At 49.0% G+C, this 23227-nt stretch overlaps 1 protein-coding gene across 18 annotated transcripts in view; it reads right to left on the bottom strand.

The window, feature by feature from the left end:
- casz1 (castor zinc finger 1) overlaps positions 1 to 23227 on the bottom strand; it is a 445565-nt gene that overhangs the window by 108405 nt on the left and 313933 nt on the right. For 12 of the 18 annotated variants that reach the window (XM_078238639.1, XM_078238637.1, XM_078238654.1 and 9 more), the window contains 4 exons: positions 19136 to 19686; positions 10934 to 11753; positions 3830 to 3871; positions 681 to 716 (listed from right to left, as the gene is read on the bottom strand). In XM_078238639.1, coding sequence (XP_078094765.1) covers positions 681 to 716; positions 3830 to 3871; positions 10934 to 11753; positions 19136 to 19640 — 1403 coding nt within the window. In that variant the 5' untranslated portion in view covers positions 19641 to 19686. Of the gene's footprint in view, positions 1 to 680; positions 717 to 3829; positions 3872 to 10933; positions 11754 to 19135; positions 19687 to 23227 lie in introns of those variants that run through there. The other 6 variants (XM_078238645.1, XM_078238655.1, XM_078238646.1 and 3 more) reach the window with 3 other exon arrangements.

The raw sequence follows: 23227 nt of genomic DNA, 5'->3' as shown, positions 1-23227 counted from the left end.
TAGAAATCATAGAATCCTACAGTGCAGAAGGAGGCCATTCGGCCCATCGAGTCTGCACCGACAACAATCCCACCCAGGCCCTATCCCTATAACCCCACACATTTACCCTGCTAATTCCCCTGACACTAAGGGACAATTTAGCATGGCCAATCAACCTAACCCACACATCTTTGGGCTGTGACAGAGCACTCGGAGGCAACCCACGCAGACACGGGGAGAACGTGCAGACTCCACACAGACAGTGACCCAAGCTGGGAATTGAACCCGGGTCCCTGGCGCTGTGAGGCAGCAGTGCTAACCACTGTGCCACCGTGCCGCCCCAGGTCCCTGGCGCTGTGAGGCAGCAGTGCTAACCACTGTGCCACCGTGCCGCCCCAGGTCCCTGGCGCTGTGAGGCAGCAGTGCTAACCCACTGTGCCACCGTGCCGACCCTCTTTTCTTTAATGTGAACTAGCTCAGGGATAGGATGGTCAAGTCTGCCCAGATTAGAACAATTCCTGCTCTTGGAACCAAATCTGCCACCCTACAGCCAACCTGATCTGAAAGAGGTCTCTCCTCCTTAGCAAGGTTTGAACTCAATGGCTTTGTATTGATAAACGCTTCCCCCACCAGCAACTCCTTGCACCCCCCGCCGACCGCCCGCTCCGCTCCGTAGAGGTTAGGCACAATCTGATTCTTACCGGTTGACTGCAGACACGTTCGAACTGGGCAGCCTTCTGTCGAGAAAGAAATGCACAGAGATGAACCTTCCGCACTTGCACCAAGAGATTTTCTCTTCCATTCTTCCCGCCTTTTTCCTGGGTTCTCCCTGATCAGTTGGACAATTCCTGGACCCCCCAGGAGGTCTGGGATGCCCCAAGTCACTTCTCAGGAGAATTACTAAACAAGGTTTGATGCCAATAAGGAATATCAGGGCAGGTGGTCATTAGCTTGGTCAAAGAGGTCATTTCTAAGGAGTTTCTTCAAGGAGGAGAGAGAGGTGGAAAGGTTCAGGGAGGGAATTCCAGAGCTCGGGATCTTGTCAGCTGAACGCCAATGGTGGAATGATTCAAATTGGGAAGGGGGGGGGGTCAGAGGCCGGGATGAGAGGAGCTCAGAGATTCCGGAGGGTTGTGGGGCTGGATGGGTTTACAGAGAGAAGGAGGAACAAGACCATAGATAGATTTAAAGCAAGGATGAGAATTAAAGGGTGGCACGGTGGTTAGCACTGCTGCCTCACGGCACCAGGAACCCGGGTTCAATTCCCGGCTTGGGTCACTGTCTGTGCAGAGTTTGCACGTTCTCCCCGTGTCTGCATGGGTTTCCTCCGGGTGCTCCGGTTTCCTCCCACACTCCAAAGATGTGTGGATCTTTAAGACAGGTGGATTGGCCTTGGTAAATTGACCCTTAATATCCAAAGATGTGTAGATGGGAGATTGGCCATGGTAAAAGTGCGGGGTTATGGAGATAGAGCATGGGGGATGGGGCTGGGTGGGATGCTGTTTTGGAAAGTCAGTGCAGACTCGATGGGCCGAATGGCCTCTTTTTGCACTGTAGGGATTCTATGGTTCTAAAGACTAGGGCATTGTTTAACTGGAGGCCAATATAATTGAGCGAGCGCAGGGGGATAGGGGAAGAGAACCGTGTGAATTACGATAAACCTATCAGGGCTTTGATGGAGCTTAAGCTTATAGAGGATGGAAGATCAGAGGCTGGCCAGGAGTGTGTGAGGATCGTCAGGTTTCAAGGTAGCAAACGCCATGGTTGAGGGTTTCAGCAGATGATGAGCAGAGGCCGGGGCAGTGTCCAGCGATGTGGTGGAGGGGTTTTAGTGATGGCACGGATATGTGGATGAAAACTCATCCTGGGGTCAAATCCCAAGATTGTGAAGGGTCTGCGTTAGGGCAGCCTTGGAGGGGAATAGAGGGAATGAAACTGGTGCTGGCATCAAAGACACATCTTCTCCGTTTAGTTGGAAGGAATATTTGTTCATCCTTTAGAAAGGTTAGTAAGTTTGTGGATGATACTAAATTAGGAGATATTGTTGATAGCGAAGAATGGTGTCAAAAATTACAGGAAGATCTTGATCAGTTCGGGAAGTGGGCCCAGAATTGGCAAATGGATTTCAGTACAGATAAGTGTGGGATGTTGCATTTTGGAAAGTCAAACCAGGGTAGGACTTATACAGTGAATGGTCAGGCTCTGGGGGAGTGTTGAGGAACAGAGGGACCTAGGAGTACAAGTACATAGTTTGTTGAAAGGTAGACAGGGCAGTGAAGGTGGCATTTAGCACACTGGCCTTCATCAGTCAGGGCATTGAGTATAGGAGTTGGGACATTATGTTACAGTTGTATAAGTCGGTGGTGAGGCCACACCTGGAGTGTTGTGCACAGTTTTGGTCACCCTGTTATAGGAAAGACATTGATAAACTGGAAAGATGCAAAGGAGATTTACGAGGATGTTACCAGGACTAGTGGGTCTGAGTTATAGGGAGCGGTTGGCCAGGCTAGGACTTTATTCCTTGGAACGTAGGAGAATGAGGGGTGACATTATGGAGGTGTATAAAATCATGAGGGGTATCGATAGGGTGAAAACACAGAGGTGTGAATTTTCCTCTTCCGCCCGCCACGGGAATCGTAGCTGGCAAGGAGTGGACCATGGAAAGGCCCGTGAACTTTGGGTGGGATTTTCCAGTTTTTGGGGTGAACGTGCTTGGAACATCTCACCCAAAATCTTTTTCCCAGAGGGCAGACGTTTAAGGAGAGAGGGGCAACTTCTTCACACAGAGGGTGGTGCAAATATGGAATGAGCTGCCAGAGAAAGTGGTTGAGGCAGGTTCAATAGCAACATTTCATAGAATCCCTGCAGTACAGAAGGAGGCCATTCGGCCCATCGCGTCTGTACCGACCACAATCCCACCCAGACCCTATTCCTGTAACCTTCATTTACCCTGCTAATCCCCCCTGACACTAAGGGGCAATTTAGCATGGCCAATCAAACTAACCCGCACATCTTTGGACTGTAGGAGGAAATTGGAGCACTCGGAGGAAACCCACGCAGATACGGGGAGAGCGTGCAAACTCCACACAGACAGTGACCTGAGGCCAGAATTGAACCCGGGTCCCAGGCGCTGTGAGGCAGCAGTGCTAACCACTGTGCAGCCCTTAAAAAGCATTTGGATGGGAATGGATTAGAGGGATATGGGCCAAACGCGGGCAATTGGGATGAGCTGGGAGGGCAGCGTGGTCGGCATGGGCCGGTTGGGCTGAAGGGCCTGTTTCCGTGCTGTATTACTCTCTGACTCTAATGCTGTGTCTCTCTCTGAGCAGAAGGCAATAAAGTGAGGAACCGTTATTGTTTCTCCATTGCACAGAGTACATTTCTAATTATTTTATATTGAAAGGGACAGTGTACTTCACAATGTCGTGTCTCTTTGGACATCAGGAATCAATATTTCTATTTCAATATGTGAACAGATAGTCAAAAATGAACTGTGTCCTCGAATATCAAGTGTATATTCTGAATGCACGGCTCAATGTCAACCTGGCAGCCGGCTTTCCGATAAAATATATCCCCTTCCGGATGAGAGTGTTTGAACATCACTGAAAATGTGAACAAGACAAAAAAAATGCCAGGCGTTCCTGAAAGCTGGAAAAGGCAGTCAATGCTGGAAGAGTTAAACTCATTACAATAATTTTTCTTCGCTGTATTGCCACAATCATAAAAGGCAATTACAGTAATGGAGCAGTGTTCAAGAAGGTCGTGAGTAGCAGCCAAGACTCAGGAGGACTCACTTCCTAAAACAATTACACTTAAAGCTGCAGATAGGTAAAGATCAGAAAATACATACCCGACAGAGTCGTCCAATAGGGGCTCAGATTTGGAGAGGCGGCTGTTGGAGAAATTTAAAATGAAGTTAATGAGGCTTTTGTTCGAAACGAAGCGGAAGGTCAGGGCAGGTACGGCAGCAACTCTCATCACACGGATCTCACAAACAACAGAAGGACTGAAATACTTCCCCAGTCTACCCGAGAGCCAATGAGCAGTGGAAGTACACAGACAGGGAACAGGCCATCCGCAGATAGACGCAATTCCCCATCATTACACAGCACTAGCTCTTCATCAGAAATATGATGACTAAACACATGTGTCACGTGAAATGTGATCTGTGGATTGTGACATGTGGAATGCAACACGTGGAATGTGACATGTGGAATGCGACATGTGGAATGTGACACGTGGAATGTGACATGTGTGACGTGACATACAGAATGTGGCATGTGGAATATGTCATGTTGGAATTTGTCATGTGGGATGTGACATGTGGGATGCGACATGTGGGATGCGACATGTGGGATGCGACACATGGAATGTGACATGTGGAATGTGACATGTGGGATGTGACATGTGGAATGTGGCATGTGGGATGTGACATGTGGAATGTGACATGTGGAATGCGACGTGTGGAATGTGACATGTGGGACGTGACATGTGGGATGTGGCATGTGGGATGTGACATGTGGAATGTGACATGTGGAATGTGACATGTGGAATGTGACATGTGGAATGCGACATGTGGGATGTGACATGTGGGATGTGACATGCGGCATGTGGAATGTGACATGTGGAATGTGACATGTGGCATGTGGGATGTGACATGTGGGATGTGACATGTGGGATGTGAGATGTGACATGTGGAATGTGACATGTGGAATGTGACATGTGGGATGTGTCATGCGGGATGTGACATGTGGGATGTGAGATGTGACATGTGGAATGTGACATGTGGAATGTGACATGTGGGATGCGACATGTGGGATGCGACATGTGGATTACGTGATACACTGGCTCCATGTAAACTCAGAGAAGGAGCAGGCACTCTGTATCCGCATCTTCCACACACGCTTACCCCCAACATACCAGACAAAACATGGTTGCTGCAGACAGGTGTAGGCCAATGAATGCGGCTGTGTATCCGAGGTTTTTGATGTTTGTATTTATTCAGCCCTGTGCAGAGACAGCAGCAGATAGAGCATCGCCCAGGCAGCTATGTATGAAGCATTCTAGTATTGCATTGTGATGTCGCCTATTCCAGCCATTACATTCACTTGTTTCTTCAGAGAAACCAGCTTTCTTGCCATCTTTGTAACGAGTTACCGTTTACCCTCACGTTGCAGAGTTACAGTGAGTTACTGATTAATCTAAATGGCGCAAAATCCCAGCTTGTGCTGGGTTAGATTATAAAACTCCTGTTTTCAAATCCCTCCAAAACCTCGCCCTCCCTACCTCTGGAATCTCCACCTCTCTGCAGCATATCTGCCCTCCTGATGCCTGGCCTCCTGTCCATCCCCAATTGGCAGGTGTGTGAAGAGGCTGCCTCGATTTGGAGTCTCTTCCACTCAGGTCAATTGGGGTCCTAATGTGTCAACAGGACACTGTCAGCAGGGTGGCCTGGAAGGTGTCCACAGTGAGCGCCTTGGTCAAAGCAAGAAAGAGGCCACATATGCCCACTTCTCCTCGCTCCCACCTCCCCCCCCCCCCCCGCCCCCCCCTCCCCCCGCCCCCATCCCCCATCTCCCTCAGAGGGGCATTAAGGGAGGTCCTACACACCTACGAGCTTCCAGTTGTTTGGATCCCCAAGCTTTGAGATTCCCTCCCCCTACTTTTCCTCACTTTGATCTTTTAAGACACGCTTTAAAACCTACCTCTTCGACCAAGCTTTTGTTCGCTTGACCGGATATTTCCTTGCTGTTCTCTTTAGTTTTGTAATGTCCCTGTGAAGCATCTGGGGATGTTTGATTGAAGGCGCGACGCAAATATATGTTGTTGTTGTTGATGGTGCAACAATAGGGTTTCTGGTTGACGTAAAGTTATGGGGGGAGTTTTAACCTTTCTGAGGGTGGGGGGAGGGGAGACTGCAGGCCCGTGAGGGGCCGCTAGGCTGGAACGGCCATACTGGACTTTAACAACTGGGCCTCATTAACATGCCAGCTTTCCAGCACCTGACAGAAAGAGCCGGAAGGCGGGAGTCAAGCGGAGGGAGGTCCGGTCATCTACACACCTACTTCACTTGAGGTAGGTACGCTTGCGATGAATTCAGGATGTTCTGTGAAGGGGCAGAACCCAGGCAGCGGAGGCCTTAATGCCCCTCTGAGGGAGATGGAGGGTGGGGGGAGGGGGGGGGGGAGGTGGGAGCGAGGAGAAGTGGGCATATGTGGCCTCTTTCTTGCTTTGACCAAGGCGCTCACTGTGGACACCTTCCAGGCCACCCTGCTGACAGTGTCCTATTGACACATTAGGACCCCAATTGGCCTGAGTGGAAGAGACTCCAAATCGAGGCAGCCTCTTCACACGCCTGAAAAATCTGACATGGAAGGATCACAGCTCAGTGGGAAAATTGTTGGGATTTTACCCACGTTATTTTAACTGCACCCCTAGCATTCACCCCCAGTCTGACTGATCAGAGGAAGCAACTCGTTTTCATTCATTCATGGGACATGGGCGTCGCTGGCTGGCCAGCATTTATTGTCCATCCCTTGAGAAGGTGGTGGTGAGCTGCCTTCTTGAATCGCTGCAATCCATGTTCTGTGGGTTGACCCACAATGCCGTTAGGGAGGGAATTCCAGGATTTTGACCCGGTGACAGTGAAGGAACGGCCGATATATTTCCAAGTCAGGATGGTGAGTGACTTGGAGGGGAACTTGCAGTTGGTAGTGTTCCTCAGGCTCAGAATGAGGCTGGGCCATGGATGGTCGATGTGACTCAGGGAATCATCGGACCACCAAAGCCTCAACTTGATATGGTGCCTATAATGTCAAGAAAGTGCTCAATCCTGAGCTATATCCCTGACCATCCTGTCACTTTCTGCTAAACTGGTGTCAGCCATGTTTCAGTCCCTGAGGAAGAAGGTTCTGGAGCACCAAGGTCAAAGCTGACAGTCCAGTGGGGCACTGGGGGAGTGCTGAACTGTCAGATGTGCCGTCTGTTGGTCGGACTGTCAAACCCTAGCCCGGTCTCCCCTGTCAGGTGGACACTGACAATCCCAGGTCACTGCTCCGATGAACAGTAGGGGGAGTTCTCCCAGGAGTCCTGGTCAACATGTATCCCTCAATCAACACCCCGGGAAACAGCTCATTATCACATTGCTGTTTGTGGGATCTTGCTGTGCACAAACGGACTGCTCTGTTTTATACCGTACCACAGCCAATACACTTTAAAAATTAATTTCTTTTTTTAAACTGTTGATGGGATGTGGGTGTCGGTGGCAAGGCCACCATTTGTTGCCCGTCCCTAATTGGCCTTGAACTGAGTGGCCTTGCCAGGCCACTGGGCAGTTAAGAGTCAAACACGTTGCTGCACGGCACTCTGGGAGCTGGGAAACTGTGAATAAATGCGAGCCTTTCTTCTAGTGAAGTTAGTCAGACTCGGTTCCGGAGCTCACTCACGCTGAATCAGGCTGATTGAAGCCTTGTCAGAGTATCTGGTCTGGGTGTAGAGCAGTTTCAGAAAGTGACTGCATAACTGAGCGATGCAGCCCTGCTCTGGCTCCAGCCTGAAGGTGTGGGATTCTCTCTCACTGAGGTATTTGTCACCTCCTGACACTGATGTTTGAAGTGGTAGGAATATCAGCCAAAAACCTCCCCTCGGGCCCAGGCTGGGCCCCGGTCTGCCCATCCCTTCTTGTTCCATCCCAAATAGTTACACTTCCCACTCGGAATTGACAATGTGCTATTCCATTCCTTATTCTCAGTCTGTTTATTCTAAACGCCTGCAATAACGGAACAATCCAGATAAATTTTATACAAACACCTTAACCTGTGTGTGTGGGAGTGTGTGTGTGTATGTCTGTGAGTGTGTGTGTGAGTGTGTGTTGTCAGTGTGTGTGTGTCAGTGTGAGTGTGTGTGTGTGTATGCGTCAGTGTGTGTGTGTGTCAGTGTGTGTGTGTGTGTCAGTGTGAGTGTGTGTGTCAGTGTGAGTGTGTGTGTGTCAGTGTGTGTGTGTGTGTGTGTGTGTGTCAGTGTGAGTGTATGTGCATGCGTCAGTGTGCGTGTGTGTGTGTCAGTGCGTGTGTATGAGTGTGAGTGTGCATGTGTGTCAGTGTGTGTGTGTGTGTCAGTGTGTGTGTGCGTCAATGTGTGCGTGTGTGTGTGTGCGTCAGTGTGTGTGTGTCAGTGTGTGTGTATGTGTGAGTGTGTCAGTGTGTGTGCGTCAGTGTGTGTGTGTCAGTGTGTGTATATGTGCGTGAGTGTGTCAGTATGTGTGTGTGTCAGTGTGTGTGTGTGTGTGTGTCAGTGTATGTGTGTGTCAGTGTGTGTGTATGTGTGAGTGTGTCAGTGTGTGTGTGTCAGTGTGTGTGTATGTGTGAGTGTGTCAGTGTGTGTGTATGTGTGAGTGTGTCAGTGTGTGTGGGTCAGTGTGTGTGTGTCAGTGTGTGTGTATGTGCGTGAGTGTGTCAGTATGTGTGTGTGTCAGTGTGTGTGTGTGTGTGTGTGTCAGTGTATGTGTGTGTGTCAGTGTGTGTGTGTGTCAGTGTGTGTGTGTGCGTCAGTGTGAGTGTGTGTGTGAGTGTGAGTGTGTGCGAGTGTGTGTGAGTGTGTGTGTGTGTGTGAGTGTGTGCGAGTGTGTGAGTGTGTGTGTGTCAATGTGAGTGTATGTGCATGCGTCAGTGTGCGTGTGTGTGTGTGTGTGTCAGTGCGTGTGTATGTGTGTGAGTGTGCATGTGTGTCAGTGTGTGTGTGTGTGTCAGTGTGCGTGTGCGTCAGTGTGTGTGTGTGTGTGCATCAGTGTGTGTGTGTCAGTGTGTGTGTGTATGTGTGAGTGTGTCAGTGTGTGTGTGCGCCAGTGTGTGTGTGTCAGTGTGTGTGTATGTGCGTGAGTGTGTCAGTGTGTGTGTGTGTGTCAGTGTTAGTGTGTGTCAGTGTGTGTTTCAGTGTGTGTGTGTGCGTCAATGTGAGTGTGTGTGTGTGAGTGTGTGTGTGAGTGTGTGTGTGCGTCAGTGTGAGTGTGTGTGAGAGTGTGTGTGTGTGTGTGTGTGAGTGTGAGTGTGTGTGTGCGAGTGTGTGTGAGTGTGTGTGTGTGTGTGTGCGCGAGTGTGTGTGTGTGTGTGTGAGTGAGAGTGTGTGTGTGTGTGAGTGAGAGTGTGTGTGTGAGTGAGTGTGTGAGTGTGTGTGTGTGTGTGTGTGTGCGAGTGTGTGTGAGTGTGAGTGTGTGTGCGCGAGTGTGTGTGAGTGAGAGTGTGTGTGTGTGTGTGAGTGAGAGTGTGTGTGAGTGTGAGTGTGTGTGTGTGTGAGTGTGTGTGTGTGTATGAGTGTAAAGGTTAAAATCATTATTAATGGAATCAGAAAACATTCCACCAGCTCTGAATAAAATGGACTCTGTGCTTTGAGATGAAAAGCAATTTTCGACATAATAGACTCATTCACTGGGAATACAATATGATTGAAATTATTATTCACAGTGACGCACACAACTGATGCTCCACAATTTATTAGTGTGCAACCTTATTTACTGTCCTTGCTATTCCTGTCACTTTCCCGCAGCAGTGTCACACCTGACAGGCTGGATCCACAGCAGCTCCAATATCCGATTGGCAATGTGAACCGGTGAGCAGCAAGGCACTCACGTGACACTCCCCTCTGCCCATTATTTTAACAATGTTTTAACTTAATTGGCTTTATCACCTCCAATAACGTACCAGGCAAGAGTCTGCCGCCCAAACTCATTTGCCCACTCTCATCTCTCATTGCCGTCTCTGGGCTGAATCTCGTTAAGCACCTTTTCTCTGAACGATTTCAAGGGAATTCGATATTTTTTCAAGCGTATTTACAAAACAGAAACATTGGGGATCACTCAGTTTATGCTAACCAGCCTCCTCCCTCCTCTCTCCTGGACCTCGCCCGAGGGACCTACCCTCGCAACATGGGAGCATCGGAATTAGGAGCAGAAGGAGGCAATCCAGCCGTTGGAACCTGCTCCGCCATTCAGTCAAATCATGGCTGATCTCTCCCTGGTCTCAAATCCACCTCCCCACCTGTTCCCTACATCCCGTTTTTTAAAATCAGAAATATGTCTATCTCCTTCTTGCAACCATTTTATCCTTTCTCCTTTCTCTCTCCTGTATTTGTCCAGCTCCCACTGAGGTGAATCTTTGCAATTCACCTCCACTGTTTGATGTGACAGTGAGTTGGGACATAGATCAGCTAGATAGTCAATATCTTTTCCCAAAGGTTGGGGAGTCTAAAACTAGAGGGCATAGGTTTAAGGTGAGAGGGGAGAGATACAAAAGTGTCCAGAGGGGCAATTTTTTCACACAGAGGGTGGTGAGTGTCTGGAACGAGCTGCCAGAGGTAGTAGTAGAGGCGGGTACAATTTTGTCTTTTAAAAAGCATTTTGACAGTTACATGGGTAAAAGCAAATTACTGCGGATGCTGGAATCTGAAACCAAAAGAGAAAACACTGGAAAATCTCAGCGGGTCTGGGCAGCATCTGTAAGGAGAGAAAAGAGCTGATGTTTCGAGTCCAGATGATCCTTTGTCAAAGCTCTAGACAAAAGGTCCAGCTTTGACAAAGGGTCATCCGGACTCGAAACGTCAGCTCTTTTCTCTCCTTACAGATGCTGCCCAGACTCGCTGAGATTTTCCAGCATTTTCTCTTTTAGTTACATGGGTAAGATGGGTACAGAGGGATATGGGCCAAACACGGGCAATTGGGACCAGCTTAGTGCTTTAAAAAATGGGTGGCATGGACAGGTTGGGCCGAAGGGCCTGTTTCCGTGCTGCAAACCTCTATGACTCTATGATTCTATGAGTTCCACGTTCTCACCGCTCTCTCTCTAACTAAGACATTTGGAGCTGATCTGTCAGTTTTGGTTAAGACTTAAACGATTTGCAGCACAGCGCGCAACCGCCCAAAACCTCCCGCATTTGACCCCATCTGAAAAATAATAAATCTTACTTGACGGTCGACACAGTTCCAGTCGTGATGGAGTCCGTCTTGGAGAAACTGGACTTCAGGAGTTCCGAGCTGCCGAAGGCGACAGAGGCGGGGGACTCGGCGCTCACTGCGGGGGTGGAGGGGGTGCTGGAGAGTGGGGTGGCGGCTGTACTCGTCGGGGCTTTCACCATGGCCAGTTTCTGGATGTTTTTGATGTCGTACTTGGAGGGGCGTCCCACCTTTCCGGTTTTAAAAGCGATGGCGCCGCCCATGTCAGGGTCCCCCTCCCCGGGCTTGAAGAGGTGCAGATACTTCACATTTTCCAGGTCGTACTTGGACGGCCTCTTGTAGGTGTTGCCGTTCTGGGGCCGGAAGCTCTCGCCTGTCTTCAGCTTCTGGATGAAGTAGTCGTACTTGGAGGCCCGCGAGATGAGGCCCTGCTGAGCCTGGGCTACCGAGCCGGAGGAGGCGGCCGGCTTCACCTCACGTCGAAGAGCCGCTTCCTGGCCGGAGAACTGGCCGCCCGGCGGAAGGGCCTCCTTCGCCGCGGGGGGCCGGGGGCCCGAATCCTCGGCTTTGAGCGCCGGGAGCACGCGCGGCAGGTGTTCCCCCGCCTTGAGCTTCCGGATGCACTCCTCGTACTTGGAAACGCGAACCCGTCTGGCGAGGCTGTCCTCACTCAGAGCGGCGGCTGAGTAGCTCTCTGAGGTAGTGGCGTTCAACTTGTCGAAACTGATCTTCTTTGCCAGCTCATCTCTGACATTCTGGTCATCGTAACCAAACATTCCCAGAAATTCATTCATAGTCGTGGCTGCATAGTCGTGGAGAGTCGACGTGTCCCCTGGTGGTGGGGGAGGGGTGGGGGGGGGGAGGGTGGTGGGGAGAGGGAAAATGAAGGGTTAAAACATTGCAGGAACATTCTGCACAGCTCTTAAGTTTTACGACTGCTAAATTAATTTGTAAAAAGTAATTAATACAGGGGCAAAATAAAGGGAGTTCATCACTGTCAGGAAAATCAATTTCACTAAATGTTCTAGTCAATGGCTTCTCAGTACATTAAACAAAGTTTTCAAAAATGTTCTCTGCTCACAGCTCTGCTGAATACGTTACAAAGTCATCTTTCCCCCTCAGAGTCTTGCCTTTTTATTGACCAGACCGAGGTTTGATAAAAGGACACATCTTGGGGGCTTTCCGTCCTATGGTTTCCTTAAAACCCCACCACCGACTGAAAACAAAACAGAATTTGTCGTTTCGATTTCCCTCTCGGTTTTATTTCGCGAGTGTGAAAGGTCACAGGGGTTTTTTAGGAATCTGAAGTTGAATTGGGCTGACTCAGCCAACAGCGGCAATGTGAGATCAGCCAGAGAGCCCGGGGGCGACCGGGAATTCACTCTCTGCTGTCATTGGAGAATGAATTGTCATCGTGTTCGCGCTAAAGGTGATGCTAGCAACAACTAGGGCTACCAATTCTGATTGGATATTTGTCACATGACCTCCCATGCTTTCCTCCTTGGTCATGTGGCGGATTTCTCGTCTTGCTCCCAATATCATAGAATCCCCGCTCATTCGGGCCATCGAGTCTCTGACACAATATCTCACCCAGGCCATCTCCTCAACCTTTCCCCGCAATCCCACACATCTACCATGATTAATCCATCTAACCTAGACATCTTGGGACACTCGGAGACAATTTAGCATGGCCAATCCACCTAACCTGCACATTTTTGAACACTAAGGGACAATTTAGCATGGCCAATCCACCTAACCTGCATCTTGGGACACTAGGGGACAATTTAGCATGGCCAATCCACCTAACCTGCATCTTGGGACAATAAGGGACAATTTAGCATGGCCAATCCACCTAACCTGCATCTTGGGACACTAGGGGACAATTTAGCATGGCCAATCCACCTAACCTGCATCTTGGGACACTAGGGGACAATTTAGCATGGCCAATCCACCTAACCTGCATCTTGGGACACTAGGGGACAATTTAGCATGGCCAATCCACCTAACCTGCATCTTGGGACACTAGGGGACAATTTAGCATGGCCAATCCACTGAACCTACACATTTTGGAGTGTGGGAGGAAACCAAAACACCCGGAGGAAACCCACGCAGATACGGGAAGAACATACAAACTCCACACAAACAGTCAACCGAGGGCGGAATTGAACCCAGGTCCCTGGTGCTGTGAGGCAGCAGTGCTAACCACTGTGCCATGTGCAACCCGTATTGTCATAATAATAAACAAAGGCATTCAAAGAATGAAAAAATAAGAACACCACTTTGTTTAAAGCCTTTCTAATTCCTCTCCCTGGCAACAAGTTCAGGTGGATGTAAAGGGTGACATGAAGGAGGGCGGAGAGTTATCCCCAGCGTCCAGCTTAATATTCTTCCCCCTCAGTCAACATCACAGAAAAAAAGCAAATTGCTCTATGTGGGATCATGCAGAGCACAAAATGGCTGCCATGTTTTCTACATTACAACACTGGCCACACTCCACAAGTATGTCGCTCGGTGTAATGGGCTCCCACTGCTTTTGGAAGGTACCAGAAAAATACTAGGATGGGAATCTCTGACTGTTCCGCCTGGTGAGATCTTCCAGTCCTGCCAAAGTTGCCCCCGCTGGAGGTTTCCTGGTGGCAGAGGGTACGAACAACGAAGACCCCCCTGCTGAAGCGGGATTGGGTAAGGATGGCAGATTCCCTTGCTGAAAGCGGCACTGTGGGCAAGATAGGTTTTTAGAACAATCCTGTTGTTTCCTGGCTGCCATATTGACACTATGGGCGGGATTCTCCAATCCCGTCCCCCCCCAGCCCCCTGCTACCATCAGCGCAAACGGAGAATTTGGCACTCAGCCAAATCTTCGTTCACTGCAGCGGGACTGGAGAATCTCAGCCGCGGGCAAACTCAGAGTTTTCCAGTGTGGTTTTCCATTCCACATTTGTTTAAGTAACTGAATTTAAATTATGGGCCACCATGCTAAGATTTAGACTTGTTATTACTCAGATTATTACTCAGATTATTACTCAGCCAGTTATCTGCCTTAACCATCTCAATGTAAAGTGACTGGTATTACTCTCCAGCAACCCTGGAATTGCCAAACATGGGAAACTTAGCAACATTCAAGCGGGTAGAGGGATCTTCACAGAATCACAGAATACTACAGTGCAGGAGAGGCCCTTCAGCCCATCGAGTCTGCACCAACAATGAAAGCTCCTGACCTGCCCACCTAAGCCCACTTGCCAGCACTTGGCCCACAACCTTGAATGTTACAGTGTGCCAAGTGCTCATCCAGGTACTTTTTAAAGGATGTGAGGCATCCCGCCTCCACCACCCTCCGAGGCAGCGCATTCCAGACCCTCACCACCCTCTGAGTGGAATCATAGAATCATAGAATTCCTGCAGAACAGGAGGCCATTCGGCCCATCGATCCCACCAATGCCCTATTCCCGGAACACCACACATATACCCTAGCTAGTCCCCCTGACACTAAGCATCAATTTAACACGGCCAATCAACCTAACCCGCACATCTTTGGACAGTGGGAGGAAACCGGAGCACCCGGAGGAAACCCACGCAGACACGGGGAGAATGTGCAGACTCTGCACTGACAGTGATCCGAGGCCGGGAATCGAACCGGGGTCCCTGGCGCTGTGAGGCAGCAGTGCTAACCACTGAGCCACCATGCCGTAAAAAAGTATTTCCTCTTCACACAAAGAATAGCGGAAATATGGAATTCAATCAACCAAAAACCTCTTGAGATTTTGGGTCAATTAAAAATATCAAAACTAAGAGATTGTTCGATATTTTGTTCGGTTGGGGTGCGGCACATTGTTTGAGTACTTAGAGCATGTATAAAGGGAGAATGCTGGGACACTGTAAGTGGTGGGGAGGAAGCAGACATGTGTAAAGCTGTATTTTGTAAATAAATCTGTTGTCAAGAACAAAAGGGTTTGAATCTAGTTTCATATTTCACCATCCCGGCTTGAGATCCAATGATCGTATCCAACCAGAGCAGGTAGATGAAACTGAGACCCAGTCATGGCCTAATTGAATGGTGGTACAGCCTCGAAGGGCTGAATGGCCTCCTCCTGCTCCTATATTCCTTGTGTTTGCAGCAGGGTTCAATTCAGGAACAGGAAGAGCCAAACAGATCGGTTGCTGGGTCAAAGAGATTGTAAAGAAAGCCAAGACAATGGATGTACCTGACTTCTCACCTCTGGGAGAATGGCAGCTAACTCCGCCTCTGAGAGACTGTGCCACAGGTGCGAGGTCACAGAGGAACTGGGGCCTACCAACCCAACTATTCTCGGCCCAAAACTATTAAACGTTAGTCCTTTTCCAGTAAATTGTAGACACAAGTTCTGGATATAGAGATTCTCCCCGAGTTTCATATTATTTAATCTTTTCTCGGGTCAAGTTACCTCTTGAGTTAAAATTTCATAAATACAACAATGGCCTTTATTACCTATTGTCACCTGGCATGGCTGAGGTGATTCTAGAAGGTTTAGGAGGAACCTTGAGTTGCACAGAGAGGTGCAAAGTTCAAACTCACCTCCTATAATCCCCATGACACGTCTCAAATATTAAGCACAGTCTTTGGGCCCTCGCATTGGCTAACTCCGTTGGTGTTGGATTTTTTGGCCAGGATTCTCCAGACTCCGCCCACTGCCGGCATCTTGCGGTCCTGCCGAAAGTGGCTTGCCGCATCTGCCGAGGCAGGTCCCAGCACGGCAGGGCCGGAAAATCAGGGAATATCTCAAAATCAGCGTCGAAACACAGGCCTGGACGTTGTGTTGAGGGGTTTAGAAGGAAAGCGCATTCCGTTACCGGGAGGTGACTTGCCAGCTTGGCTCTTTCAATGGGAAAACCCCACCCACCGACAGTGAACTCTGGAAATATGGACAGAGGTCGCACGTGATTTTCCCTGGCACTTTGGCCAATCGGTGGGATCATCCTGTGCAGCCCACCCTGGTGTGCACCGCTGTTAAGCGAGGCGCCTCACTGAAAGTGAGAGGCGGCAAGATAACTTTCTCGAGTCAATGCAAGAAGCTTGCAGGTTGACTAGTGTGGGACACGGCAGTGAATGTGCCTGTAGTTTAACTCAGTTGGCAGCTGGTTAAGTATGCAGAGTGACACCAATGGCGTGGGTTCAATTCCCCAACCAGCTGAGGTTATTCAGGAAGGCCCCGCCTTCTCAACTTTACCCCTTGCCTGAGGCATGGTGATCCTCAGGTTAAATCACCACCAGACAGCTCTCCCCTCTTTGAGGGGAGCCTTTGGTCACCTGGGACTGTGACAGCTTTAACAGAAGGAGGCGCGGCGGCACAGCGGTTAGCACTGCTGCCTCACAGCACCAGGGACCCGGGTTCAATTCCGGCCTTGATCACTGTGTGTGTGTGTGTGTGGAGTTTGCACATTCTCCCCGTGTCTGCGTGGGTTTCCTCCGGGTGCTCCGGTTTCCTCCCACACTCCAAAGATGTGCAGGTCAGGTTGATTGGCCGTGCTAAATTGCCCCTTAGAGTCAGACGATTAGCAGGGTAAATATGCGGGGTTACGGGGATAGGGCCTGGGTGGGATTGTGGTCGCTATAAACTTGATGGGCCGAATGGCCTCCTTCTGCGTTGCAGGGATTCTATGATATTAAGATATGAGTTGGAGCAGGGATGAAAATTCTGCAGTCAGTAAGGGAACAATGCCGAGGAAAACGACTTATATTTTCGAGTGTGTTTGTGTTTATCATCTAAATCTGGCATTGCACAGAACCTCACTCACCCGCATCGCCGAGCGTGTTGGGCAAATAGTTTTCCAAAATAACCAAAGCTTTTCTCCTGGTGGTGAACTGGGCCCGGGAATCACCGGTTGAGGCGGACATGGGGTATGCAAGGCTCATGGCTTCAGAAGGCTTGAATTCAGCAAGAATAATTTGTTCTGACAGAGTGTCAGCTAATCTTACTTTAAAAATAGTGTAAAAATGTATTGACCTTATCATATTTCTTCCCAATGATGTCATCTCCTGCCTTTAGTGCCCTAGGTTTCAGATAATTTCATATTTCTGTATCAGAGGCCGGTTCAGGAGAAAGTGTCATTGGAGAGTATTAAATGAAGGACCCTAATCTTTGCACTTAAAGCCTGCACATTCCTCCACGAAAGGCAGCCCAGACCTTGGCTACATTTGATGCAGAGTAAATGACAAACAAACGCAGTTAGCCTCATGTGATCCGCACCTCATTCAAATACTGGCTGAGGAAAGAATTTGTCCTTTCCAGGGAAGTCCATTGCCGCACCTCGCGTTCAATCTGCACATTATGTTTTGCTCTGATGCGACTCTTAATTGTTGTGAGATTTGACATTCAGGAGGAAACCCAATCTCAGAGACGTGAACCAGCAGCGCTAATTATAGTTTTGATAATTAAGCTTTCAAGCCTGAATCTTTGAGGGAAAGATGGGACAGAAATGTCTGTTAGGCAACGGCAACACCTCACTGGGTTTATCTGGTCAGTCGGTGGCGTGTGTGGGAAATGCAGAATCCTCTCATAGAAACATAGAGGATAGGAGCAGGAGGAGGCCATTCGGCCCTTCGAGCCTGCTCCCCCATTCATCACAATCATGGCTGATCATCCAACTCAATAGCCTAATCCTGCATTCTCCCATAACCTTTGATCCCATTCACCCCAAGTGCTATATCCAGCCGCCTCTTGAATACATTCAGTGTTTTGGCATCAACTACTTCCTGTGGTAATGAATTCCACAGGATCACCACTCTCTGGGTGAAGAAATGTCTCCTCACCTCCGTCCTAAATGGTCTACCCCGTATCCTCAGACTGGGATCCCTGGTTCTGGACTCCCCCACCATCGGGAACATCCTCCCTGCATCTACCCTGTCTAGTCCTGTTAGAATTGTATAAGTCTCTATGGGACCCCCCCTCATTCATCTGAACTCTAGTGAAAACAGTCCTAACCTAGTCAATCTCGCCATGCTGTGAGTGTCCAGGCCAAACTGCCGGAAGATCCATGGAAATATTTTCCATTCGTAACATGGGATGTGCATTCCCTCCCTGTATTCACACATCCCACCTCACACAAGCAAGAGTCAGGGCTTAGGGACCTGTGCTGTGGTTTAATTACAATCATTGCACCCCCCTTGATGAATCTCAGAGAGCTCAAACCCCAGGTCTCTGGGACAGGCCATTTAACATAGATTGACTATATCTTTAACATAGACAGACACACAAACGTACGGATTAGGGGCAGGAGTTGGCCACTCTGCCCCTCGAACCTGCTCTTCCAACAACATGCATTTTAAGTTTATTTATTATTAGTGCCACAAGTAGGCTTACATTAACACTACAATGAAGTTACCGTGAAAATCCCCTAGTCGCCACACTCCGGCGCCTGTTCGGGTACACTGAGGGAGAACTTAGCACGGCCACTGCACCCTAACTAGCACGGCTTTCAGACTGTGGGAGGAAACCGGAGCACCAGAGTCTGTGGAGTCTGCACCTTCTTCCCGTGCCTGCGTGGGTTTCCTCCGGGTGCTCCGGTTTCCTGCCACAGTCCGAAAGACGTGCTGGTTAGGGTGCATTGGCCACGCTAAATTCTCCCTCAGTGTATCCGAACAAGCTTTGGAGTGTGGCGATTAGGGGATTTTCACAATAACTTCATTGCAGTGTTAATGTAAACCTATTTGTGACATGAATAAATAAAAACCTAAAGAAAAACTTAAATTCCGGCCTTGGGTGACTGTGTGGAGTTAGCACGTTCTCCCCGTGTCTGCGTGGGTTTCCTCCGGGTGCTCCGGTTTCCTCCCACACCGAAAGGTGCGCTGGTTAGGGGGATTAGCCATATTAAATGGGCAGGGTTACGAGGATCGGGCAGTGAGAGTGCGCCTGGGTGGGATAGTCTTTCAGAGAATTGCTGCAGACTCAATGGGCCGAATGGCCTCCTTCTGCACAGTAGGGATTCTGCGATTCTTTCTCATTCTGAACTGTCACTTTTCAGTTTTGGTTGTATTTCCTGTGACAGCTAAAATAGTAATGTTTCTCACAATAACAAGGGGAGATATACTTATTGTGGGGTTTTTTTTAAGTGTACAAATGGGATTTTTCTTACTTTTTTCAGCTAGCAAGCCAGGCTAAATGTCCCCTCAGAGAAAAATATTTTCAAACCAGTCTGAAGAACGAGAGTGGAAAGTATTGGGGGGAAAGTGTGACTCACCTGAAGACGCAATGCTTGCTTGTCTCAGGCTGGCCTCGCTGGAAGAATTGTAGCCTTCCTCTTTTGGTCCCACTTCCTCTGAATCTCTGTCATCCATGTAACTGCCATCTAGTGATCCTTGAGCGCCATCATTGTCCTCCTCGTCACTGCAGCCTTTGGGCTGCAACATGTACACTCCTTCTGGGGGTGCGTATCCCCCATCACTGACCTTTATTACCCTTTCGTCACTCCGGTCCCCGTGTTCATCCATGTATTCCCCGTTCACCCACTTTTCTATCGCTTCCCGCCTTTTCTTGTCCTCCTCCAGCTTCTGGATGTCCTGGACCCCGTCGGGAGAGTCTGCGTCCCCTTCCTGGTCGCCATGGCGCAGCCCATCGGCGCTGTCGTTCTCTTGAGGTTTGGGGTCTGGCTCGGTCTGTTCCGTCCCGCAGTCGTAGACCACCTGCCGGCTCAGCTTGGCACAGATAGCATTCAGCTTCAGGCCACCTTTCCTCTTGGCAGCCATCTTGAGTTTTCCTGAGGTTCCTTCAGTGCATCAATTTCATTCAACTCTGAGTCAGGAGAAGGTAGAAAAGAGAGAGTGGGGGCGGGGGGGGAGAAGATTATAAATATTCACGGTGCTAAGCAAATTAGCAAGTATATAACAGTTTCATATTTACCAAAGGAATATGTAAAAATGGGAATGGCTAACATTAATTATCATTGGTGCTCCGCAATATGCAGTTTCGATTAAGATTAAAGTAAATCGCACAGAGGAAACCTGTCAGAACAAGATCATTAAGTCACAATATAAATAAACATTCGCAAGATATGGAAATACAGAGTCTGACTAAAGGGCATCATTATGATGGATGAAATGATCTGTTGATATCACGAGAAAATTGAACAAATGAGACTACAATATTAGGCAACACGACTGCCTTCCGTTCTTCAATATTCAAGTCTAACATGTATATAGTTTTTATAATTCCTGTTCTGACCCTCACGTATGCAGAGCTGGGAAAGGGAGCCATGGCTTTTGTGTGTTTGTGGTTACTTCCTTTCATTTTCCTGGCCGGTTCAGCTAATTCAGGTAGAAGAGGTAAATTTTCCCATTCCATGGGAATCGTAGCGGGCGGGGCACGGACCATGCAAATGTCCGTTGGCTTCGGGCAGGATTTTCCGACCTTGGAGCGAGCGCTATCGGAAAACCCCGCCCCCACCATGGCAGCATCTACCATGTGGAAACAACCACCTTCAACGTACTAACCAGCGAATGGCCCAATTCTGCTCCTATATCTTATGAACTTATAAACTTTGGGAATAAATAAGATGATTAAGTTGGTAATATTGCTGTTGTAACAGAAATTGTGAACATTTACTATTAGTGTCATTCTAGTGCCAAACAAATGTAGTGGGCTGGGTGGGGGGGGGGGGGGGGGGGGTGGCAGATGGTGGCACGGGGGGTGTGTGGTGGCAGATGGTGGCACGGGGGGGTGGCAGATGGTGGCACAGTGGTTAGCACTGCTGCCTCACAGCGCCAGGGACCTGGGTTCGATTCCTGGCTTGGGTCACTGTCTGTGTGGAGTTTGCACATTCTCCCCGTGTCTGTGTGGGTTTCCTCGGGGTGCTCCGGTTTCCTCCCACAGTCCAAAAGATGTGCTGGTTAGGGTGCATTGGCCGTGCTAAATTCTCCCTCAGTGTACCCGAACAGGCGCCGGAGTGTGGCGCCTAACGGACTTTCACAGTAACTTCATCGCAGTGTTAATGTAAGCCTACTTGTGACACTGAGAAATAAACTAAAACTAAACCAGTAATATTGGGAGCAGTTAGTTCTGACTACTTTGTGCAACAGCATTACTGTGTCTGTGAACTTTACACACATTGCAGAATACATTTCTACATGTGGAATCAGTAAGTAACGTAGAAACAGGTCAACTTGTTTGGCACCAGAATTACACAAATGGTAAATGCTCACAATTCCTGTTATGGCAGGAATATTACCGACTTAATCATCTTATTTATTCCCGGAGTTCATAATTTCATAAGATATTGGAGCAGAATTAGGCCATTCGGTCCATCGAGTCCGCTCCGCCATTTGATCGTGGCTGATATGCCCCCATCCCCATTTTCCTGCCTTCTCCCCATAACCCTTCAACCCATTACCAATTAAAAATCTGTCTAACTCCTTAAATTTACTCACTGTCCCAGCATCCACCGCACTTTGGGGGAGCGAATTCCACAGATTCACAACCCTTTGGGAGAAGTGGTTTCTTCTCAACTCTGTTTTAAATTTGCTGCCCCTTATCCTAAGACTATGACCTCTCATCCTAGAATGTCCCACAAGGGGAAGCATCCGCTCCACGTCTACTTTATCCATACCTTTTATCATCTTATGTACCTCAATTTGATCTCCCCTCATTCTCCTAATTCCAGAGATCTAGGTTCAGATTCCTGAAACCTTGAAGCTATTGAGAGCTAAGATTGGTGCAAGTTGACTAGAATTTGGTACATTATCAGTTCCCAACTTCTAACTCTGAAAAAACGATGTGCCTCCGATGTCTTTTTCTGTAACAAGCAAGTTCCACCGATTAACCTTCCCAAACCCTCTCCACCTCCCCACTCAGCGTCCTTTCCATAACACCCTTAATAACCTGTATCCTTGGCCCAGGTTCTTAGTCACCTGTCTTTGTGCCTCCTTCCCTAACTAAGTGTCAATTCGTTGCCTGATCGTGTTCCAGTGGGGTGGTGGGGGGGGACACTTTACCGTGTCAAAGGTGCTATATTAACGCAAGCTGTCGTTGCTTTTCGATGGGACAAGGCTTGGATGGTGACGGCCACAGCCAAGGAAAGTAATGGACAAAAAACAAAATGGAAAGAAGACCCATAAGGATGGCCCTTTGTTGATACAATGCCACGGGATTGGCTCTTATTCTGCGGTGCTCCAGTCAAAATTTGATTGGAGGCCACCTTCCCTGCATCTTAAAATATTCAAATGACAGCGATAAATCATGCGATGCTAGTGTTTGTAAACACAGCCCAACATAACTGGGGATGTGGGGGAGGCTTTATTTTGCTGGGTTGGCGCAGATCCTCTTATCCCATTTTAATCACAATCCAACTGCTTCATTCTGTTCCAAATATCGACACGGTAAACCACAATCGGAACGGAGTTTTACTCTGATACTATTCCGCCAGTACCCCAACATGACGCTCTGCTGTGGCCTCCCCGGTAATGGGGACCTGTTCACAATCCCCACTGGGTACAGGAAGGGGGGGGGGGGGTTTGGGCTGGATCTTCCGACGCAGGGGAGGGCCGCGCCGTTTTCTTTTGCGTTTTGTCCTGAACTCCCCGTGTGAGCGAGCAAAAATAGACTGAAACTGATAATCTTTTGCTAAAAGAATCCAGCTATAATTAACAGCTGCGAACTCCGAGCTACAGAACGTGTGTGAGCACCCACTCAGATAGAAAAACAGCCATAAGCAGTTAAGCAGGCATTTAACACGTTTCAGTAAGGTTAGTTAATAGGCAGAGACAACAAGTTTTTTTTAAAATTATAAAATGAAATAAAAGCAGCTGTTTGGAAGTACAACTGCCTCGTAATAGTTTTTGCAAAACAACATTAACTATTGATAATCCAGCACAAACAATTCTTTCTCGCCATCGGCAGGAGAGCTGTGGTGGGTAATGGGAGGTGTCCCTCCTCACGTCACCACTCAGCCGCTTGATGTGGGGTGGTACCCCTCAAACTTTATCACCTACTGTCTCTCTACAGAGTATCCATGGATTCATAGAATCCCTACATTGCAGAAGGAGGCCATTCAGCCCATCGAGTCCACACCGACCACAATCCCACCCAGGCCCTATTCCTGTAACCCCATGCATTTACCCTGCTAATCCCCTGACACTAGGGTCAATTTAGCATGGCCAATCAGCCTAGGGTGGCACGGTGCCACAGTGATCAGCACTGCAGCTTCACAGCGCCAGCGACCCGGGTTCAATTCCAGCCTCGGGTGACTGTCTGTGTGGAGTTTGCACTTTCCCCCATGTCTGCGTGGGTTTCCTCCGGGTGCTCCGGTTTCCTCCCACAGTCCAAAGATGTGCAGGTTAGG

The sequence above is a fragment of the Mustelus asterias genome, chromosome 22, assembly GCF_964213995.1.
Source record: "Mustelus asterias chromosome 22, sMusAst1.hap1.1, whole genome shotgun sequence".
Classification (NCBI taxonomy): Eukaryota; Metazoa; Chordata; class Chondrichthyes; order Carcharhiniformes; family Triakidae; genus Mustelus; species Mustelus asterias.
This window is presented reverse-complemented; position numbering and strand designations above follow the sequence as displayed.